The 19973-nt window shown below is 41.6% G+C and overlaps 1 protein-coding gene across 2 annotated transcripts in view; it reads left to right on the top strand.

Annotated features, from left to right (window-relative positions):
• Positions 1-1021: 1021 nt before the first annotated feature.
• The window catches only part of osbpl3b (oxysterol binding protein-like 3b), a 28729-nt gene continuing 9777 nt past the window's right edge, over positions 1022-19973 (top strand). For both annotated transcript variants that reach the window (XM_086218637.1, XM_086218636.1), the window contains exons 1-7: positions 1022-1168; positions 11962-12107; positions 16504-16620; positions 17662-17715; positions 18276-18389; positions 18605-18769; positions 18925-19048. In XM_086218637.1, the coding sequence (XP_086074763.1) occupies positions 12015-12107; positions 16504-16620; positions 17662-17715; positions 18276-18389; positions 18605-18769; positions 18925-19048 (667 nt within the window). In that variant the 5' untranslated portion in view covers positions 1022-1168; positions 11962-12014. The remainder of the gene's footprint in view (positions 1169-11961; positions 12108-16503; positions 16621-17661; positions 17716-18275; positions 18390-18604; positions 18770-18924; positions 19049-19973) is intronic.

Raw genomic sequence — 19973 nt, 5'->3', positions numbered from 1 at the left:
TCATATACAGAAATTCATTAATCATTTATTGATGTAACCCATCTATCGCTCCCTCATGTCTCCTGATCATGAAATTAATTTATGTTCCTTCCTGCCTTTGTTTGACAGGGATGATAGAGAGTGTGACAACTGAGCGTGAGGAGTACAGTAACAATATTTAAGTGAATTAACATAAGGGAATGCTTTAAAACACTTGGCAAATGCAAAGTTTGAAAGGCTTAAAGATTAGATAGACAGGCTGAGACCAGCGGGTCAGGAAGCACAATAATATCAGTATCAGTGGACACTGGTCATTTTATTATATAAAGTATGTTGGGTTTGGTCTGATGAGCAAAACAGTTCTGTTCACGTCTCTTCTTCTTCTCGGTGAGGAGACACCACAGTAAATATCCAGCATTGTTGATGCTGAAATATCAGATATCAGCGGAATCTCCAATATCTTGCATCCCTATCCGTCACCCAAGCTGGCAGGATGAAGTCGTGCCAGCCCCACCCTCATTACCACCACCGAGGTGCCCTTGAGCAAGACCCTGAACGGGGCAGATCCTCCTGTGGTTCCACTCAGTAGCTTCAGATTGTTACGCTGAGTGGATGTCAGCAGGATGTTGTCAATAAAGCTGAAAAACAATGAAGACACTCGCATTTATATGGTGGAGAATTGTTAGCTGCGATTCCTCCCTTTGAGCAGTAGAGGGCAGTACATCCTCATATTAGCCTCCCAGCTCAGGTACACTGGCACCTCCTGTTCCGGACCGCAGCAGAAGCGAACTCCATCATATGCGCTGTCATTAGCAACATTTACATTAGATGTGAGATTTCAATGCATCTTGAGTTTAAATAACTTATTGACGACTGGCGAGCAAGATAATGACTTCTGACTTGTTCGTCCTTTCCTCCGCGGGGACCTCCAAAATACGTCATTAAGAGATGCTGCCACTAGCCCCGCCCTTTACGGTGACGCAGGGCCTCGTACTGAATTTTAATTGGAGTTTGTTTGGCTAAAACGACGTTACCTCCTCATGCAGCGACCGAGAGATTGAGACGCTTCGCTTCTTACGCGTGCAACGACGAGACGAAAGGACTGAAGCTGCTTCACTTCCGCCGGCTGTGCGCTCTCATCTCGGTCACATAGACCATCGTTCCCTCCTCACCTGGAAGTCACATCAAGGTGAGTCCGCTGTAATTTAAATAGATAGTTAACAATTCTTCTTAGAAAATAAAACTGACTGCCTTTCAAACTTTTCTGGCGTGTGTGAAACTGAATGCACTGATTTCTTGTAAAGCTTTAAAGGGAGTTCCAGCTCGACATCCTCTGGTATTTCTTCTTCTTTGAGCTAAAGATTCTTTTAAAAACACGTGAGTTATACAATAAACACCATGAGGAACGTTTCAGTATCCATGGTAACTCTTCCTCTTTTCTAGACAAGTTGTGGGTCCCTAACCTCTTGATGCACAGAGGGTTCCAGAACAAACAATAAGTCACATGTCAGAACTATGACATGATGTGCTTTTTATGCGGAGCTGTTCCTGTGGAGAGGAGGAAGGTGTTGGATTTGTTTAATCGGGGTTTAAGGTCAGCATCTCACCCACCGCTCGCCGTGGTGGGTCTGTATTCGGAGCAGCAATACAGCACATTTCTGATGCTATTATGGATCTACACAACCATCACAACTTCATGTTAATGCTGAAAAATATGGTCTATTCCAGCCTGTTAAAATGTGTTTGCCCTCACGTTCAGGCTGTGATTTCATGACTAACGCAGTGTTATCTCAGCTTGTTTGGGTGTTGCACCAACACTTCAACAGAGGAATCTTTTCAGGTGCTGTTAATGGGGCAGTGTGTGCTGCTGGAAAATGTGTGGGGCTCAGTGTGGGTTTGCTGGGAGGATCCTGCCTGTCCTGCTGTGGAGTCAAGACACCCAGCACCCATAGAGATGTGGACACATGCAGAATTATGCTGCAGCAGCAGAACAGGAATTTCTGTAACCTCAGTGAATATCTGGCAGCTTGTAAAATTCCTCTCTCAGTTTGTGGTTCAGCCTCAGCCTGAGGTTTATTTTATCGTCCCTCTCCCTTAAATCAGCCGAGACAGTTCAACGCAGGGAGATTATGGAGAAGAATCAATAGAATCTGTGGAATTCTGAAGCAGGAAGAAATGCAGCTGTCTGAGCAAGAAAGGTATTTCGACCAGCAGGGTGGGTTTGCATGACGTGTGCTACAGTAACTTCCACCGTGTAGGTTTCATGTTCTGCAGCTGTTGATTGTTTCCATTAAGGTGCTGCTTATTTCAGTGACTCGTCTTATCCATGAAATGTCAGTTAAATTAGAATTATTGAATTCACCACAAAATCTCAAACTAACATTCTCAAATTGTTTCCAACAGTCCAAAACTCTACTAATCTTCCATTTCTGTCCTAAATAACAAAAAAAAGCAACTTGAGTCAAAACAGACTGAAATGATTAATTTATCATGAAAAATAGTCTGTGATGGATTTTCTTTTGATGGATTAACTGTTGCAGTTTTCCCTGGGTTTAAACTAGCTGTCTAATCCATAGACTCCAGGTTATTCCCCTCCCCACTGTGCAAAGCTGCATTCAAACTTTTTCTGCACCTTGACTTCCTTCCTTTCCCTCCTTTTTTTTTTTTTTTTGGTTATTAGTTTAACAAAATGGGTTTCAGTGTAATCTGTCGGTTTTATCTCCTCAGTTTTATGTAGTTTTAACAGTTTTCCAACGTTAAAATGTAAACTGCAACTTCGAGATTTACCCCTCTTCCACTGAAATGACCAAGGCACCTTTATATCCAGACATCTTTATACAGTACCCTTAAAAGAATCATAGATGGATACCGCACCCGAGCTCGACGCTGGCAGGTAAAACACAGCAGCCAACAGGTTCTACATTTTTCTTGTATGGCATTGCTTCAGTGGGAAAGTTTTAAAATGTCTGGTAAACAACAGGTGAATAATGCAGGAGAGGGATAGATCGAAGCAGGCGAGCAGCAGCTGAGATCTCACGCAGGTGTCGTCCCTCGTGAATAATTCACAAGGCTTCGTGTGTGTGATTAGGTAGATGTGTGGTTTGACACATGCGGCAGCAAAAGTCGTGGATATCAAACGCTAAACATTGGCGTTGGTGCAGATCATTCGTAAGAAATAGAAATCCATGCTAAATGTCTTGCTTTAGGACTGTTTTGTCTGCCTCATGGTGTCGGCGTCAGAGTGATTTAGAGCGTCTCATCACGGCGACGTGATTGCTGCTCCCCCTCAGTCTCCTCCAGGCATCACACTGATGATTTTCCCTGCTCGCTCAAACGCTGCCAGATATGAGTGGGATATTTTGCACTATCGCATCCTTTTTAATGTGAACAAAACAAACAAAACAGTAATAGTTCTCTCAATGATTTTTTTTTTTTTTTTTTGCTGAATTCTGCTCTACAGCTGGGGTCAGTTCCTGGGTTCAGGACTGAATTATTCACAAAGTGGAGCATCTCTCTAAGATGTCAGCTCTGATGTGCTTCAATAATAAATGGTTCAGATACTTGAAATAATGTTGTCAGTTGATCTTATTCAAGAATAAAGACAGATTTGATGCAGTTTTGATCATGAAATATATAAGATAATTACTTGAATGAGGCTGATTCTCAGGTGGCTGACTGAGAACACCTGGATTATCACCAAAATTAACACCTGGATTAACACAATTTAAAAGTGACTTTTAAGTGAATTGTTTGCCACAAACTCTGTTGAAGCCCTGCTTTGTTCCTCTCAAATAAGGTCACCGGGACCTCGTGTCTGTCCCATTCTGGTTAACACAGTATCTTCAAATGTCAACTGCATGTTTTTTGTTTTTGTTTTTTTGCACTGCAGTAAAGCTCCACAGGTAAGAAAAGCAGATGAAGACACGCAAGTGTGGTGGTGTCAAAAGAGGATTTTATGAACAGCGACTGAAATCCCAGCTGCAGTAAAACCGCAGGAAGTCCCCACCCTTGCAGAAAGCTGTAGTAAAGGGCGTGACATTCTATATCTGCTGTTTGTAAAGTATCATGTGGTCACTTGTTTTGATTTGGTGCTACTGATATAAATCAAATGTACTCAGACTTTTTGTCCTTATGTACATTCATGCTGTGTCTCATCAATCCTCTTGCCCAGTAAATCCGGAATGTTTTACTGATGACAGAGTTCAGGCATGAGGGTAAAACCTCTCAGCCGCTTTATCTCTGTCTGTCCATAAATGGAAGAATAATGGAAGACATGTCTAAATATATCTTCACTCGAAGGACTTTAAGGTTTCTTGTGGCGGTGCAGATGTTTTTCATGATCGCTCTTATTTTTACTTTCTCATCTTTTTTGTTGTTGTCGTCGTTATTGCTGCTTGCGTTTGTTGGAAGATCAGCACGCTAACAATAGCAGAGGCTCTCTCAAAGTCATCCTATGGGTCATTAATGTGAGGACGGAGGTGGGCATCCAAAATCAGAGCAGCCCTTGAGTCATAAGCACTCTAATCTTTAATTTGGAGAGCAACAGCTGGATCAGACTGACGTGCAAGTTGTAAGTGACTCATCCTGAAGAGCACTGCATAAGTTGAGCACATTTCATATTTTTCTACACTCTTTGTCAGCGCGCGTGACTCTTCTGTCTACGCTCTAATGAGCTGGTTTTGAGTTGTGAGGCTGTCAGGGTCTCCCACACTGTGACTGTAACAAAGAGGAGAAACTTTTTCTACACCGAGGGCAGATGACGGGACTTGGGAGGAGACAGAGACAGATACAACTGAGGATGTGGTTATTAACAGGATGCGGTGCGGGTCTGTCTGTGTGTGTGTGTGTGTGTGTGTGTGTGTGTGTGTGTGTGTGTGTGTGTGTGTGTGTGTGTGTGTACATGCGTGCGTGCGTGCGCATTGTGTGTCTCCTTCCTTTATCGAGGGTGTGGCTGCAGACATGGGGTTGCAAGCATTATTCTGCTGTATCAAGAGATGAATAATAGATCTCATGTGTTTCTGGGTCACTCTGGGTTAATTGCCATGCTTGACCTTAAGAATATGTCTGAAGAAAGAGAGACTTTCAGACTCTGTGGTACCCTGATTCTGCTGAGATGTTGCTCTTTGCCATCATGAGTCTTCTCAGGAAATGGAACACAGCTGAAGAGATGCAGTGTGTCAGACCGTCCATCACAGAGGAGATGAGAAATACTCTCAGGGCTTTATTGTTATTCGTGTAATTGTTCATGACTGGAAAGCTCTTCAGATCTTGAGGGCCACTTGCAGTGTTGCTTTCACTCTTTGGCTGATTGCAACTCCATGAACGGCATTATCTAGCTCAGCTATCAACACTCAAATCAAATAATACATATCATATTCAGATTCAGTCCCCCGTCTTCCTCTCTTATGCCTTCATCGTCACCAGTAAATTAACTTAAGAATGTTTTGAGGGCTCTTATGCCTTCGGTCAAATTTATGATGAGGAACGAAATGTTGGCAACCACTTCCTAATAAACTGACAAGTCAGTTTGTATTGTCGTATTAATTCAAGAACAAAAATACAGCATGATTTTATTGTTGCAATAATGATTGTGAGAAGGGTTTTTGCTTGTTATTCGTCCCTTATTCCGGCGTTTCTCTTTAGAAAGACTTCTGTGTCTCAGTAATGAAATAACAGAGACAAAGTAGCATCCACCAGCTGGTTTATGCACTGTGGTAACAACATTACTGACATTAAAGCTGTGACTTTCAGATGCAACAAATGAGAGCTATGGGTTTCTCTGCTGGTGTGTTGCTGCTATGAGAGAACTTCCATAATGACTCTGCAGTTTCCAAAGCGAATTGAAGAATAATTTTTCCGTTCATGACAGATCGGATTCTGGCGAGAGCAGCGGGGGGGAAAGTCGATCAAAATTAAGCAAAGGGTTGTTGTTGTTTTTTTATTTCTATGGTGGAGGGATGTCTGTTTATCAAACTAGCAGTACGGTCAAGGATGCAATATCCAAATGAAAAGAGCAGTAATTTTTGGAGGAAGGTAAAATGGGTGGGATCATACCATTACAAATGAAACATTATGTGGACTACAGGTCATCATTTCCTGTTGAGAGCGGCTGCTGTAGTTGTACAAATTGTTCTAAAAAAGGTTCTGCAAATGTTCTGGGAAAATAAGACCAAGAGGGAACGTCAAAGTTCTCTTAATCATTACAGAACTTCCTAATGAGAAAATACTGAATTTTCGTCCATGATTCCACCAAATAACATCCCCTTTTTAAGAACCGTGGAATGTTGTAAGTCGGCGGCGTGTTAAAGCAGCTGGAACATTCTCAGAAGGTTCTGGGAACTTACAAGTCATAACTGAGGAACTTTAGATTAGAAGGTCTTTGTTGTACCCGAGGGGGCAATTTGGTCTGCAGCAGTGGTCAGTACAGCCAGCAAACATGTCAACGGCATGGATAAAACAAATATGCTTCCGGTCCATGTCATCGACTGCAGTGAAATAAAACATACGAAAAAGTCCAGTTTGATTTTTTTTTTTTTAATTTTGATTTATTTCAAAACCCTACAGCTGATGGGACAAAAGACTAGAGATGAATATTTGATTTGGCCTGCCAGGAAAACGTACGTCTGCCTGATGGCAGCAGTTGAAATGAAGCATTTAACCTTGGTGAACCCAGTGTGTCCTCTCCTACGGGGGATGAAACCCTCAGTTACAGAGTTGCATCTCAGGAGCATTGAGCTATTAGAGGTTGGCCGCTGCGCCGCAGAGATAAGGTGGTGACCACAGTACTGTGTAAGCTGTTTGTTAACCCGGGGACATTTGTTTGGTCAAGCTCAAACTGATTGTTTAAAACAAAAGAGAGGAGCTTAGAGTAATTTAGCCTCTTTCAAATCAACATTGATTTTCTTGAAGATAATTCTGTTTCATCAAACCAGCCTATCGCCCTTTGACGGGAAACAATTTATCGTCAACTCCAGCTGAACAGCCATTGTTCTTATCCAGTGAAATAAAAGTGTCTCATATCACGACTCCTTCAGATTTGTTTGCTTTCTGCATAAGTATGAGCAATTTCATAAACACGGCCAGCAGGCAAGTGCTTTTTAAGTCTTAAAAATGCATTTCTAATGGTTGGGTTTTGCATATGAAATGATATTGAAGCGATTATGTAAATATATGTGTATTTAAAGGTTATCTAAATATCATCTTTTAAGATGACTAATTTCCACCAAGGGCTTTGCCAACTCTCAGCGCTGCTGCAAGCAGACTCTCGCTTCAGCAGAGTATCATTTCTCCTTAAATGAGGTTCACTACTTTCACTTCCCGTGGTGTGGTTGGCTCTTCCACAAGTAGTTCGCTCCAAATGCTTTTGTATCGATGCGGTGCGTCAACTGCCACTTGAAGCAAACATGACTCTTATTTTGAGAGAAAGCAACCTGGGGGGGGGGGGGGGGGGGGGCGATGAGCTATGAGATATCTACTCTGGTGAGTCACGTCCTAATGATGCCTGAAAGCTTGGCAGACTCTGGAGACAGCAGAGGAAGGACGGACGAGCATCTGCAGCACGGACTGCAGAGTCTAATAGAGGCTTTCAGTGTTTGTCAATCCGCTGTACTTGACCAAGATTTACTGATTCCTCCCAACACACCTGAGAATTGATGTGTTCATCAGTTGTGTGCTGAAATCTCCACAACTGATTAATGGAAATAGGTTTGTGAAACATCTGGAAACATTCGTATCAGATGATAGGACGCGTTCAAGAAATCAGCATCGCTGACGGTCTCGTGTCCACAGTTGTTAGTGAAAAAGATGAATGATACATGTGCACTACATCAAATAGCAGAGTGCAGGTGGCTGATACAGATTTATGTCTGCAACATAAGATTTCATGCTTATTTTTCAGATAACAAATATATAAACTGTGTTATGTTAATACTGTCTTTTAGGCACCAAGTCACATCAACATACATTCTTCAACAACAGCCCGATACAACAAAAGTAACATCAAATAGTAAACTGTACCAAATTACATCAAATGCTGAGCAATGCCAATTAATTTCATTCCTGAAGAATTTGATACATGGTGAAACACTCAAAACAGTAGAAATGTTATTCTGTAAACTGGAGATTACACTAAAATTGTGCAAGTGTACCTTGAATATCACAATACTGATGATTCTATGAGGGCGACCTGTAACAACACATCATGGATGGACTGATAAGACACAGTGCTACACCATTGAAATGCACTAAATCACCTAGAATTGTGTGTTGTTGTTTTTTTTTTGCTTTTGCCTGTACTCACTGATGTATTTTTACTTCAGTGGAATAAAGGCATGGCGTTGGTGCCGTTAGTACTGTTGCCTCACAGCATTCTGGGATTGAATCTGTCAGAGGCCCGGGGTCTCTCTGCATGTTCTCCCCATATCACTGCAGGTTCTGTCCAGGTGCTCTGGCTTTCCACACGACAAAAACCTTCTCATTAGGTAAATTGGAGACTCTAATTGACTGTAGGTGTGAATGTGGGTGCGGTGCTTGTCTGTATCTTTATGTGGCCCTATGAATTGCTGCCCTGTCCACCTCAGCCTCTCTCCCGGTGACAGCCGGGATAGATTCCCGCCCCCTGTGACTCTGAAACAGGACGAGCTGTTGAACGATGGATGGATGCAACCTCATTCTACACTCATCTTCATTAAAAATGTGTCATATATTCAAATACAGCAGGCACCCTGTTGTTCTCATCTCTTTATTTTTTAAACTTCATTAATAACAGAAAGATGCCTATATTTCATTTTTTCTAACCTTGCATTTGTTTGTCTGGATACATTATGTACAGCTCACTTGTCTTCGTGTGTGCATCGTGATGACAGTTGGATTTTCCCAGTGGCTTGATGTCATCTTTGCACCCCCCCCCAGCTGTCAACATTCCCCTTTGACCCAACGAGCTGGACAAACAAACTCAGCATTTACTGACTGTCAGACGAACATCCTATTATTTCCTTTATTGCTCATTAGCAGAGACTAGACATCCACTTGCGGTGTGTGGTCATGATTGTAGTGGTCCTCCGAGCTTTGGGAGAGTTAAAAATCCATAAATAATCTTCACTAACCTCTGACACGCAGCTCCTCAGCAATCAAACACAGTTTCTGTCCAAATCGCTTTTTGCATCCCGTCATCATGAGCGTGTGTGCGTGTGTGTGTCCTCTTCAGTGAGACAGGGAGGACATGTGACATCTAAAACTGCCTGATGAAAGCCTGAGAGGTGGTGTTGGTGAATCTGATGAAAGGAAGCCCTGAAGGGTTACAGACCTGTGCATCGCTGGTGTGATCACTGGAAAGTGGATGAATAAATCATTAAGGGAGGACCCTCTGCATTAGATGGAGGTATAGATAGTCTTCTGTCATATTTACAGACGGAGGACCGTGACGCCTGATGCTTATTTGCATTCAGGCAATAATTGAGGTGACAGGATGCAAGATGTGGAGCCTTTTTGTGCGTCGTGACACTTTGATCCATTGTTCAGGCTGTATTCAGCCGCTGTGCTCTGACAAGGTGAACTGCAGCTCATGGTCCTCGAAGAGAGGCAGTGAATGTTCAGTAGCTGGTTTCAGATGACCTTGTTTTAGTTCGCCCAACAACAGAGGACGAGGTACAACAGATACAGCACAAAGGGTGAATAATCCATCAACACATGGAATTGATCACCCAGTAGCTGAGAATGGTTGGAAAAAAAATTCATATCAACAGTTTTTAGTTGTATTTCTTCATTAGCAGATAGAATTTGGCTCAGACAATTGTTTGTTGAGTTTCACAATTGACAAGTTGCTTTTAACTTAAGGAAAGTCCAAAATGGGGCGTGATGTTTTTGAATTCCAGTGACAGCTTGATGACTGCTTGTTTCAGAGTTTGCCTTTCGGTTTTAGTCTGGTATGTATGATAAGATTATTTCCAGCAGTTAATATGTAGGAGTTAAAGTGCAGTGTTATACAGTATGCGAACTGCTTCGATTCTGGACAGTCGAACAGATAGACAGACAAATATTGATACTGCAGTATCGTTTAGTGTGTGTTTGTGTGTGTTGTAAAGGCATTAAGCTGTGACTACACATGAACGGATATTATTAATTTTGGGGTCAAAGGTCACTGTTGTGTCTCATATGCTCAGCATCTGAGGGATGTCTTGAGGACTCCTTCCACTGGGACTGAGGAATGACCTGACAACGTTTTGGCGGTCAAAGGTCAAGGTCACTATGACAGGCAGTCATACAAATACAATACTGCATAGGTTCTTCAGTTACACATGTATAATGATAGTGATGATTTTTCTCCCAATATACCGTTGACACAGAATCGCTGTATCCTGATTCTATCATTATTGTGACAGTTTGTGAAACTTAAAAACCCAATTATCACTCCTGATCTCCCACATGGTAGTTTACAACAACACAATGATAAACTCCGCTGATCTATGTTGCTAAAAATGAAACTAACAGACCAGCTGTTTTTTTCCCATGTGGGCCGACATGTTTTACAGTTATGCATCATTGTTGTGCACCTGTCCATACAATGACTAGAACTAGCTATTTGTGGTTTTGTGTGCTGCTGGTGTGAAGAGTCAGCCACGTCATGCTAATTTTAGTCCGTGCGGCAGTTGAGTGAAGGTTGCCATTTCCTACAGAGTCCCAATTATTTTCACTCTCTGATGAAGTGGTGGTGTTGCGTTTCACTGATGATGTCACGGCTGACTGGACCACTACATGTGACACTTCACGCCAGTGAGCCGTGTGTCTTTCAAGATCAGCAAACACAAAGTCATGTAAAAATCCTATATCGTACTGAGAGGGATAAATGGTATTAAGCACATGGAAGTATAAATATACCTGCTGTATACTGCTTTGTAGTTCTACCCCACAAATATCTGATGATTCTTACCGCTAAATAATTTAAAGCAATTTATTACTCACCTCAGCCCAAAAAATACTGGTTTTATGTGACTGCATTTGTACAATTTGTAGAAGTTATTAAAAAAAACCATTATGTGATCTGTAAAATAACAGAGAGCACGTGCCCAGAATGACACGTTTATTATGTAATTCTATGATTATATCATGTATATGGTGCAGAGAAGCAAATGAACATCTGAGAAGCTTTAAGAAATGTGTCCAGAAACTGTTTTATTGGTATAAATGTTCAAATAATTAGTTTTTTATCATATTTTTCATCACGAGTATGTGTACATTTGTTAAAAGTGAATTTGAAATGCCAGTTTTGCTTGAAATGATGAAATCGTTCGGAATTGTAGAGTTACGGAGCTCAATAGAAAGATGAATCTTGTTATTTATCCATCTAGCCTGCAACTCTTTTGCTGGCTCGTTTGGTCCCCTGTTTGCATGTTAGCAACTAGATAGCATTAAGAGGCCAAAAAGGCGGTTGTTCCAATTTTGACCATAAAGAGAGCTGAAGGAGGTGCATATTGGTTCTCCCAGCTCTACCTGACAATAGCCTGAAAGCCTGTCGACAAACTGAAGTGTTCACAGCTTGTTTCTTTTGCACCCAAGTAGCCAAACAATCAGTTAACGCATGCTTAGCTTTGCTGGTGAAAGTTCCTATCGTTTCAATTGCCTGAGTGTGGCTTTTATATTGTCATATTGCTAGTTTTAGTGAAGTCAGTGATCTGAATACATCTTCAATATGATCCTGAGAGTCTTTCCCTCTCTGTAAAGGTAAGACATAAATGATTTAATCCTGTGGTCTCTTCATTTAAAGACCATTTTATGAGCGTTCTTGTCTGTCATTTCCTTTTGTTAAGAACTGGCCTGTGCAGTCATATTTCTTCCACATCAAGATGGAGCAACTAATCATTCTACAGACCCTCATGCATTTTTCAAGCCGACAGAGCTGAGAAGCTTTTAGAGGCCTATTAAAGGCATCTTCCTCCCCAGCCTCTCTCCTCGTGACCTTATCTCAGCTCCTTCTTTTCTTCACAGAGGGATGTTCCTGGTACTTCAGCTGTAACCGGCACTGGCCAGTCAGCAGTGAGATGGGCTCCGAGGAGCGCAGTTCCGCCATGTCTCAGAAGATCTCACTGTCACGCAGCAACAGCAGCTCCTCATCCAAACATGACAGCCGGCAGGTAACACAAACTGGTCCTGTGATATTAACAAACATAGATCTTTTTACTATATACAGTATATCACATACACAGCGGGAGTAACATCTGACCGTCAACTATGTTTTTGCTCTTTGCGTGTGTGTGTGTTTGTGTGTGTGTGTGTGTGTGTGTGTGTGTAGGTTCTCTGGGAATAGAGAGACCTGATAATGGGTTAATCACACAAATATTTGCTGATAAGATTCAGCAGAATTCTCCTACGATGTAGCTCCAGTTGGTTGTTTATACAGTAAATGGAAGCTCAGGGTCGAGTCGTGTCTCTCAGACAACAGCGAATCCAAATGCTGCAGTGTTGCAGAACAAGTTCCCATCACTGCCTCAGTCTCAGAGCACCACATTCTCCAAATGGTCTGATATTATTCAAAAATGCCACTTTCAAGTAATTCCCTTCCAGAAGGAAGTCTCTCTCTTTCTCCTACTCTGTCTCTCTCTTTCTCCCTCTCTCTCTCTCTCTCTCTCTCTCTCTCTCTCTCTCACACACACACACACACACACACACACACACACACACACACTCATTAGTGCAGATATTGGCACCATGGACAATTTGCTTTGAGCATGCATCTGTGAGAAGTAAAGTCATTTATTTTTCATAACCCAGAACATATTTTTGGAAATGAAAGTAATAGAGTTTCACTCCAATCCTGCCCAAAGGTCACACGCCACAGACACAATTGTTTAGCAGTGCTCCGTCTTCGACAGCGTCAGCATAGAGCTACATCTTCAGTGGAGGGATGTTGTAATTGTTTATCGGATTATCAGTCCATCAATGCAGAAAATGTATTGATCGATTAACGGATTGCCTGACAAAGCCTCTTTAGCGACACTTATTTCATTTATTTCTGAGAACACACTAATTAGACAAAGCATGTATTACAAATAGTTTTTAAGGCCATTTTACTGTGGAGTTTGAAGTGATGGCTTAGGTTAATATGACGTTGCATCACGTGAGCTAAAACATGTTTTTTGTTCTCATGTGTCGAAAAAGTGTCTGACGAGCAAGTGAGATTAAGATAGTAAGGGGTAACTAGATACAAATTTGTGATTAAAAGAAGGAAGAAAACCTGTTTTTTAAAAAAGAAATTGATAAATTTTGAGTTGGTCTTTTTCTCGTTAATGGTCTTGCCCCAAACCCCGATGTAAGCGAACCGGTTTTCCTGGTTGAGAGCTGCTTATGTGTCTGCTGAAACATGAGGACCTGGTTCAGGATCAGACATTTCACTTGCCTTCATGGTTTGTCACTTCAGACTGACAACAAAATGGACAGAAAAGGTAGCAAATGACCTCTGAACACTTAATTACTCACTGATTACTTTCTTCAAATTGCTCTTTAACATTTAAGACTCATTGTGCTTAAACAAATCAACCATATTAATGAATTCAGACTTCCTCAGAAGTGGAGTATGTCATACCACGATGCTGTGATTAGCTCTGATGAACTTGAATTGATAGCTGATACTTGACAGATTAACGTGTCGGTCCGAGCGGAATTTGATCTAAATGATGCATTTACCTTCATTAAAAGAGCTTACCGCGTTTTTCTGCGGCGCATTTTCACGTTACTTTTTTCAGTTCAAGTAAATATTTGACACTATGTAAAACAAGTAGTGCAGCATTTTGGAAAAATAAACATTCACACACTCATGAGTGTTAAATGAAATGATGGTTCCACTCTTGTCTGTAATAATGAAGAATCTGCTGCCTACAGCAGGTCTCTGCCCACACACACACACACACACACACACACACACACACACACACACACACACACACACACACACACACTCTAAAACTGACTAATTAACACACAAATTCACTAATTCACTGTGTTAGACTTGTTTAATCTGTGTGGACACATGAGTGTGAGCACCACAGTGTGGTTTTCATGTGGGGCTTCTACCATAACCTCACGGGACCTGATAACATAAGCTATATTAGTTTATTCAGTTATGAAAACCAACATGAAACCACACACCTAATTATAACTTAAGCCAGAGCTGATTTTTTTTTTGTTTTGCTGTTGCTCATTATTCTGCTGCATTTCCCTGAAGCTTTTCAAATAGTTCTTAAATGACTGTCGACAAATACTTTAATTAACACAACTTTATACAGGAAAATACCTACAGCACCGCTCATATATCTGCCTACAAATGGATTCATTTATGTCCCAGCCCAAAACGCTACATCTCTATTCTGATCTCAGTATATTTTGCATCAAACAATGTCTACAATTACCCTCGAGGTACGAGACCAAATACACAAAATAAACATCAACAGCATGTTCTTTGTGCCTTCATGTGATCCCAGGTTGTATGTGCATCGAGTATCATTCTCTAAAGCTTGAAAAACAAAGCCATCCGTTCAGCTTCTCGTTTTCGTCAAAGCTAAAAATTTGGGGATTTTTCGTCTGTGTTCTTTCGGACATGAATGCAGGTTATCAGGTGAAATAGTCAACAATGAGTGTGTACACTGGCAGGTTTTGGACGGATTAATTTCACCAGACGTAATGGGTTAATACACATTTATCTTGCAGGATGAGGATGAATGTGCTGCTTCTGCAGCATTCCTTTAAATTCCTCTCAAGCAGCAGGATAGTTTTTATTGGTACTTTGAAAGCCATACTGTAGCTAATCACATCTTCTTCAGTTATGTCACTGCTTTTATTCTCCCTGTATCTTCTGACCTTGAACACAAGTGCCCAGGCAGTGTGACTCACTGTGTGTGTGTGTGTGTGTGTGTGTCAGAGGGGGAGCAGGGGGGCTGCGATGAGCGCTCAGGGATTGTCAAGGAACAACGGAACAACACACAAAATAAAGCCTTTCCATTACCCCCATCCCACCAGTGGATATGAGGGTTTATTTGAAACAGTCTCACCTCCACCAGTCCGTGTATCTCTCTCTCTCTCTCTCTCTCTCTCTCTCTCTCTCTCTCTCTCTCTCTCTGACTTGAGTTTGTAATTGAGTTGTTGAGTTTTGATTCAGGTTTTAGCCATCATTGCTGCATTAAAGCAAAGGAAGATGTACTAAGAAAGGCAATTAGAAATGTACAAAATATTGATCAATTCCAACCTCACTTGAGTTATAATTTTCTTTGCAGTGATATAAAATGTAAAAGGGGCAAAGGTGCTTGTTTAAGAAACACAAGTTTAAGAATTGTTTTGCTTTAGTCTGCGACATAAAATACATCCACACATGACTCAAACAGAAGAAGAGCGAAGTTTTGTCGTAGTGTGGATAGTTTGCTTGTAGCCTTAACGTAAATTAGATTACATCTAGCAATATTATTTGTAGCGACTGCATTTATCCATTAATAAAAGTAGTGTTCATTTGTGAAGTCTCCTAAACTTTTGTTCACCTCAGAGTTCATTTTTTGTATCCAAAATCCATTCTAAAACTCCCATTGGTTTTTGGTTGATCGAACCTACAGTGATGCTAAAGTGCCTAAAAATGTCTCCCGTCCCTGCGGCACACTCCTATCCCATCATTGTCTATTGCTCCACTTTCAATCTGCAATAAAGTGGACATGAATGCCCTGTAGTTGTTGTTTTTTTAAAATATAAAAGCGGCAGGTTGAGTTACACATAACAGTGTCTGCTTTTTGACCCCTCTGGCCTTTAAAGGCCCACATGTGTTGGACCTCCATGCCCCTATTTCTGTTTAGACAAACGCCTGATGAAAACATTAACTTTGTTTATTTTGACTTTCTGTGCTTTTATTTATTGTCCAACTCTTTCAGAGCTCTATGAAAATACTATAAAGTCCCAAAGCATATTTGTACTGTTTCTGCTGCCTTCCTGGAATTCTCACTGAAGTACATGCCAGGGCCATCTGGATTAGTATATGATGAAAGATCATCTCTAATCTCTGTTTTTTTGGGGGGGATTTGGGCGTTTTAATCTCAGTGAGGGAAGTATTATGGTGATGAGTTAGATTAGACAGGTAAGCTAATTATGTTAATGGGACCATGAGGTAACAGGAGTGTGTGAAACATCCACCTAAACATCCTTTATTAAACACAGAGCCCAGCTCTCACTGACGGGCTGTTTCTGAAGGAACGAGGACTGACAGTTTCAACAGCATCAAATTATAATACAAGGTTGTCCTTGCGTCTTGTGAGGGTGATAGGAAATGAAGAGGTTATGGACCATTACACCACCAGTCAGATTTCCATGAACTGAAGTAAAGGAGTGTTAAATGGGTCATGGAACTATTCATTTTTGAGCATATCCGTTGAATGTAATGCCCTTTATTTGCATGGATTTTGTAGCACCTCTTGTCATTGCGATCAAACCCATGCATGGCCTGCGTAGCTACATCTGCATGTACACAATTGTTTGGTAATAAACTGTCATTGCCCACAGGACAGCTGGGAAATAGTGGAGGGCCTGCGTGGAGGCTACAGCAGCGTCCTGGAGCCCCAGAAACAGGAAGGTTACATGTTAAAGAGGAGGAAGTGGCCCATGAAAGGCTGGCATAAGGTATCATCTGACCACCTGAGGTCTGACCACCCGCCCTCACACATCCTCATCGCAGATGGCATTTTTTGACGCAGTTGACAACTGAGCATAATTTCCATTTACCGGTTTTATCCCACCCTTCCCATCTCTCTGCTGACATCACTTATTAGTGTTTTAAACTAATTAAATGAGCCAAGGCAGCAGATGATTTCACCCACAGGAGGGTCGGACATGTCTTCTCGCGGCCTTTCTAAAAGCTCTCAGTTGGATGATGCTGCCTGGTTGTCTTGGTGCTCCTCTCAGATGCATTAGCTGATGGCCTGCTGGTTAACAGAGCTGCAGTATATATTTAGTATTGACATACAGTCAACGCTCATTGGGTCTTGGTGCTTTCAACAGCTGGATTCTGGTGATGTACAGTCAGAGCTCCATCACTAAGAGTCACCCTTTAGAGGAAGACTAATAAAGATGGATGGACAAATGTCACTGCAGAAACATTAACGACATTAGTAGAGCTATACAGAAAGGTTCCAGGAAGTCCAAATCCCAATCATTCTCCACAGAGCATGAGCGAGCAGGTTGTAAAGGCTCCTGTCGAAGCTTTAGTAACAGGTTTTATCAGCAATCGGAAAATGAGGAACTTCACTACAAACCATCTTAGAATGTAGGAGCCACATCTCCGATATGTGCGATTACCACGGGGATGTTAACTGGACTCATCTGGCCTCACCATTGTTTTAGAGAAGCTGCAGAGTTATGATTTCCTATCTGATGAGAATGGTCAGTTGGTCATGAAATGTTAAGTAAGCAATGCTGTTCCTAAACTCCAAAGATGATTATGTACAATCTTTGTACCTTTTTCTTTGTTTTTGTTTTTGTTTTGTTTTTTGTTTTTTTTATTTCATTGTCCTGATTTGGCCCGGCTCTGGGTTTAAAACTAAAGATTTGCTGAAAAATCAATAGGAAATGTACATCCAGAACCTGAGCATGTCAACAAGTGGGCTGTCACTGGTGAGGTCTAAGAGCAAGCTCAGTCTCACTTCCCCATTTTTCTCTTTACAGAGATACTTTTTCCTGGACAAAGGCATCCTTAAGTATGGCAAGTGCAATGCTGATGTGAGTACAGAAACCTCCTGAATGCAAATCATTCACACTCATCAGTTACAGATCATTAGAAAGAACATTACCCATCTTTTATTGTTCTCTTGTTGTGCTGCTGGCTGTCTTTTTCATAAGGTCCATCTGTGCCCGTAAATAGGTCCTCTCTGGGGATGAAAGGATTTATTACTGCTGTTAATGCACAATTTCATGATCAGACTTTAGCATAGAGGCTCCATACAGTCATTAAACACCTGTAAATGACATTGAATTTGAAAATAACAACTTTTGAAAATTGCGTGCAGAGAGCTGTTAACATGTTGGAGAAGTCACCGAACTTTGGTACACAATTATCTGAACATTAGAGAGGTTAGGTTCAGGTTTTTGTTCGTCATGAATTTTTATTACGTGTATTGTAAACCTTTATAGGATTTCCCCGTTCATTTTTCACAAATCAAATGAAAACTCATGGAAATTTATTGGTAAAAATGCATATCAATCCAGAAAGTAGGGCGTTTGAAAATGAGCAGCACCCTGTTGCATTTGATGGTCCCTGACGTCTTTGCCCTGACCTGCAGATCGAGAAGGGGAAGCTTCACGGCTGCATTGATGTGGGCCTTTCTGTTATGGCCATTAAGAAAAAAGCCAAGTGCATCGATCTTGATGCTGAAGAAAACATTTATCACCTGAAGGTAAACTGCAAAGCTAGAGAATATGATACAGTCTCCACTGATTTACAGGAAACCAGGTAAACCATGCATTATTCAGATTCCTGGAAGAGATGCTGACTTTAGAATGACCTCGTTTTTTTATACGTGGGAGAGTTACTTGTACCTGTGTGTGTTTTCACTGTCTCACACGCACACCTCCACCTTTCCTGTCCTTGTGCTGATTTCTGATTGTGCAGATCAAGTCACAAGAGCTGTTTGACGAATGGGTGTCCAAGCTACGTCACCATCGACTGTATCGGCAAAATGAGATTGCCATGTACCCTAATGAGAAGGCCTTCTACTATCCCCACCAACCCTCCCCCAACTCCCCCGGCATGGCTGACAGTGCCTCCAGTAGAAAGGTATACACAGCAGGCTATAAATCAAAATGAGCCGGACTCATTCAAGTGCAACTGTTTTTTTACTCATGAATATGGAGAGTATTTACCAAAGTCAAAGCTGTTTTGGGGGGGGGGGGGGTAATTGTATTTAGACTGACCTTTATGTCTGTTTGCAGTGCATGAATATACGCAGGCAGTCCACAGTCCATGCAGCAGGAGCCTTCCCTGTAGGCTGCAGCAGTCAAGCCAAAGTAGCTGCCTGGCTCCAGTCATCTGATGACATGGATAAGTGCTCCAAAGGTGAGATAACGCACGCCCTCGTGACTTCAGAAGACACTTGGAAGCATCCAAAGCACATTTGTTGATTCAGTATTATCCACACCCCGGTCTAAGACCTTAAAGCAAGCAAATGTACTTGCTGCTTCTGCAGCTGTAACAGCACCCTCTGCTGCCACAAGGTGCAATTGCAGGATAATTGTGGCTGACCTCCTACTTAAAAGACAACAGACGTTTAGAGGACAGCGGGACAGATAAAGAGCAACAATGCTTTCTTATGAAGTGAACTTTTCTTTCTCTCTCACCGTGTTGTTGTCAAATAAGACCCATAGTTTGTGTCGCTGCTCAATCCAAGTCAGCGGTATACATGGTTGCATACACAAGGGCGAACAGACTTCCAAATCTTCCAAAAACATTATTGATAAGTTACTTCCTCCGCCCAGGAGGTCATGTGATGATTGGTTTGTCTGTTAGCAGCCTAACTCAAGGAACAGATGGATGGAATTCGATAAAATTAGCTTGGATAATGAGGAATAAACAATTTGGTTTTGAATTAATCTGTATCTGATGATGTCTTTCTCACCTTGGCAGGGGTACAGTATTCGATCGTCGAGTGTCGTCTTGGTTGGACAGTTTTTGGGGTTTTATCTGGGACTTCAGATGTGTGATGAAGTTTAGGCTGTCACTGCAATATGGTGATGGTATGCATGCCAGCCTTGTGAAAGTGTTATGTTGGATGCTGAACACTTTTATATTTGTATAAAAAACAACATGAAACTGCTACAGATTGAAAGTTGGATTACTGAGTGTTCATCTACAGCCTCCTTGTTATCTGAATCTCTAACAGCAGCTTTGTTTTTCAGAAGCCTCCATTATTACTATTAATATCTCTGCCTGCTGTCTTGATTGCAAGTCAGATACCACCAGGACGGTCTAGTTGTTTGCAGAG

This window comes from Aulostomus chinensis, chromosome 11, assembly GCF_037954235.1.
Source record: "Aulostomus chinensis isolate RoL2024-O1b breed Wild chromosome 11, RoL_Achi_v1.0, whole genome shotgun sequence".
NCBI classification, from domain to species: domain Eukaryota; kingdom Metazoa; phylum Chordata; class Actinopteri; order Syngnathiformes; family Aulostomidae; genus Aulostomus; species Aulostomus chinensis.
The sequence above is the reverse complement of the archived record's forward strand: the minus strand, read 5'-3'. Positions and strand labels throughout refer to the sequence as shown.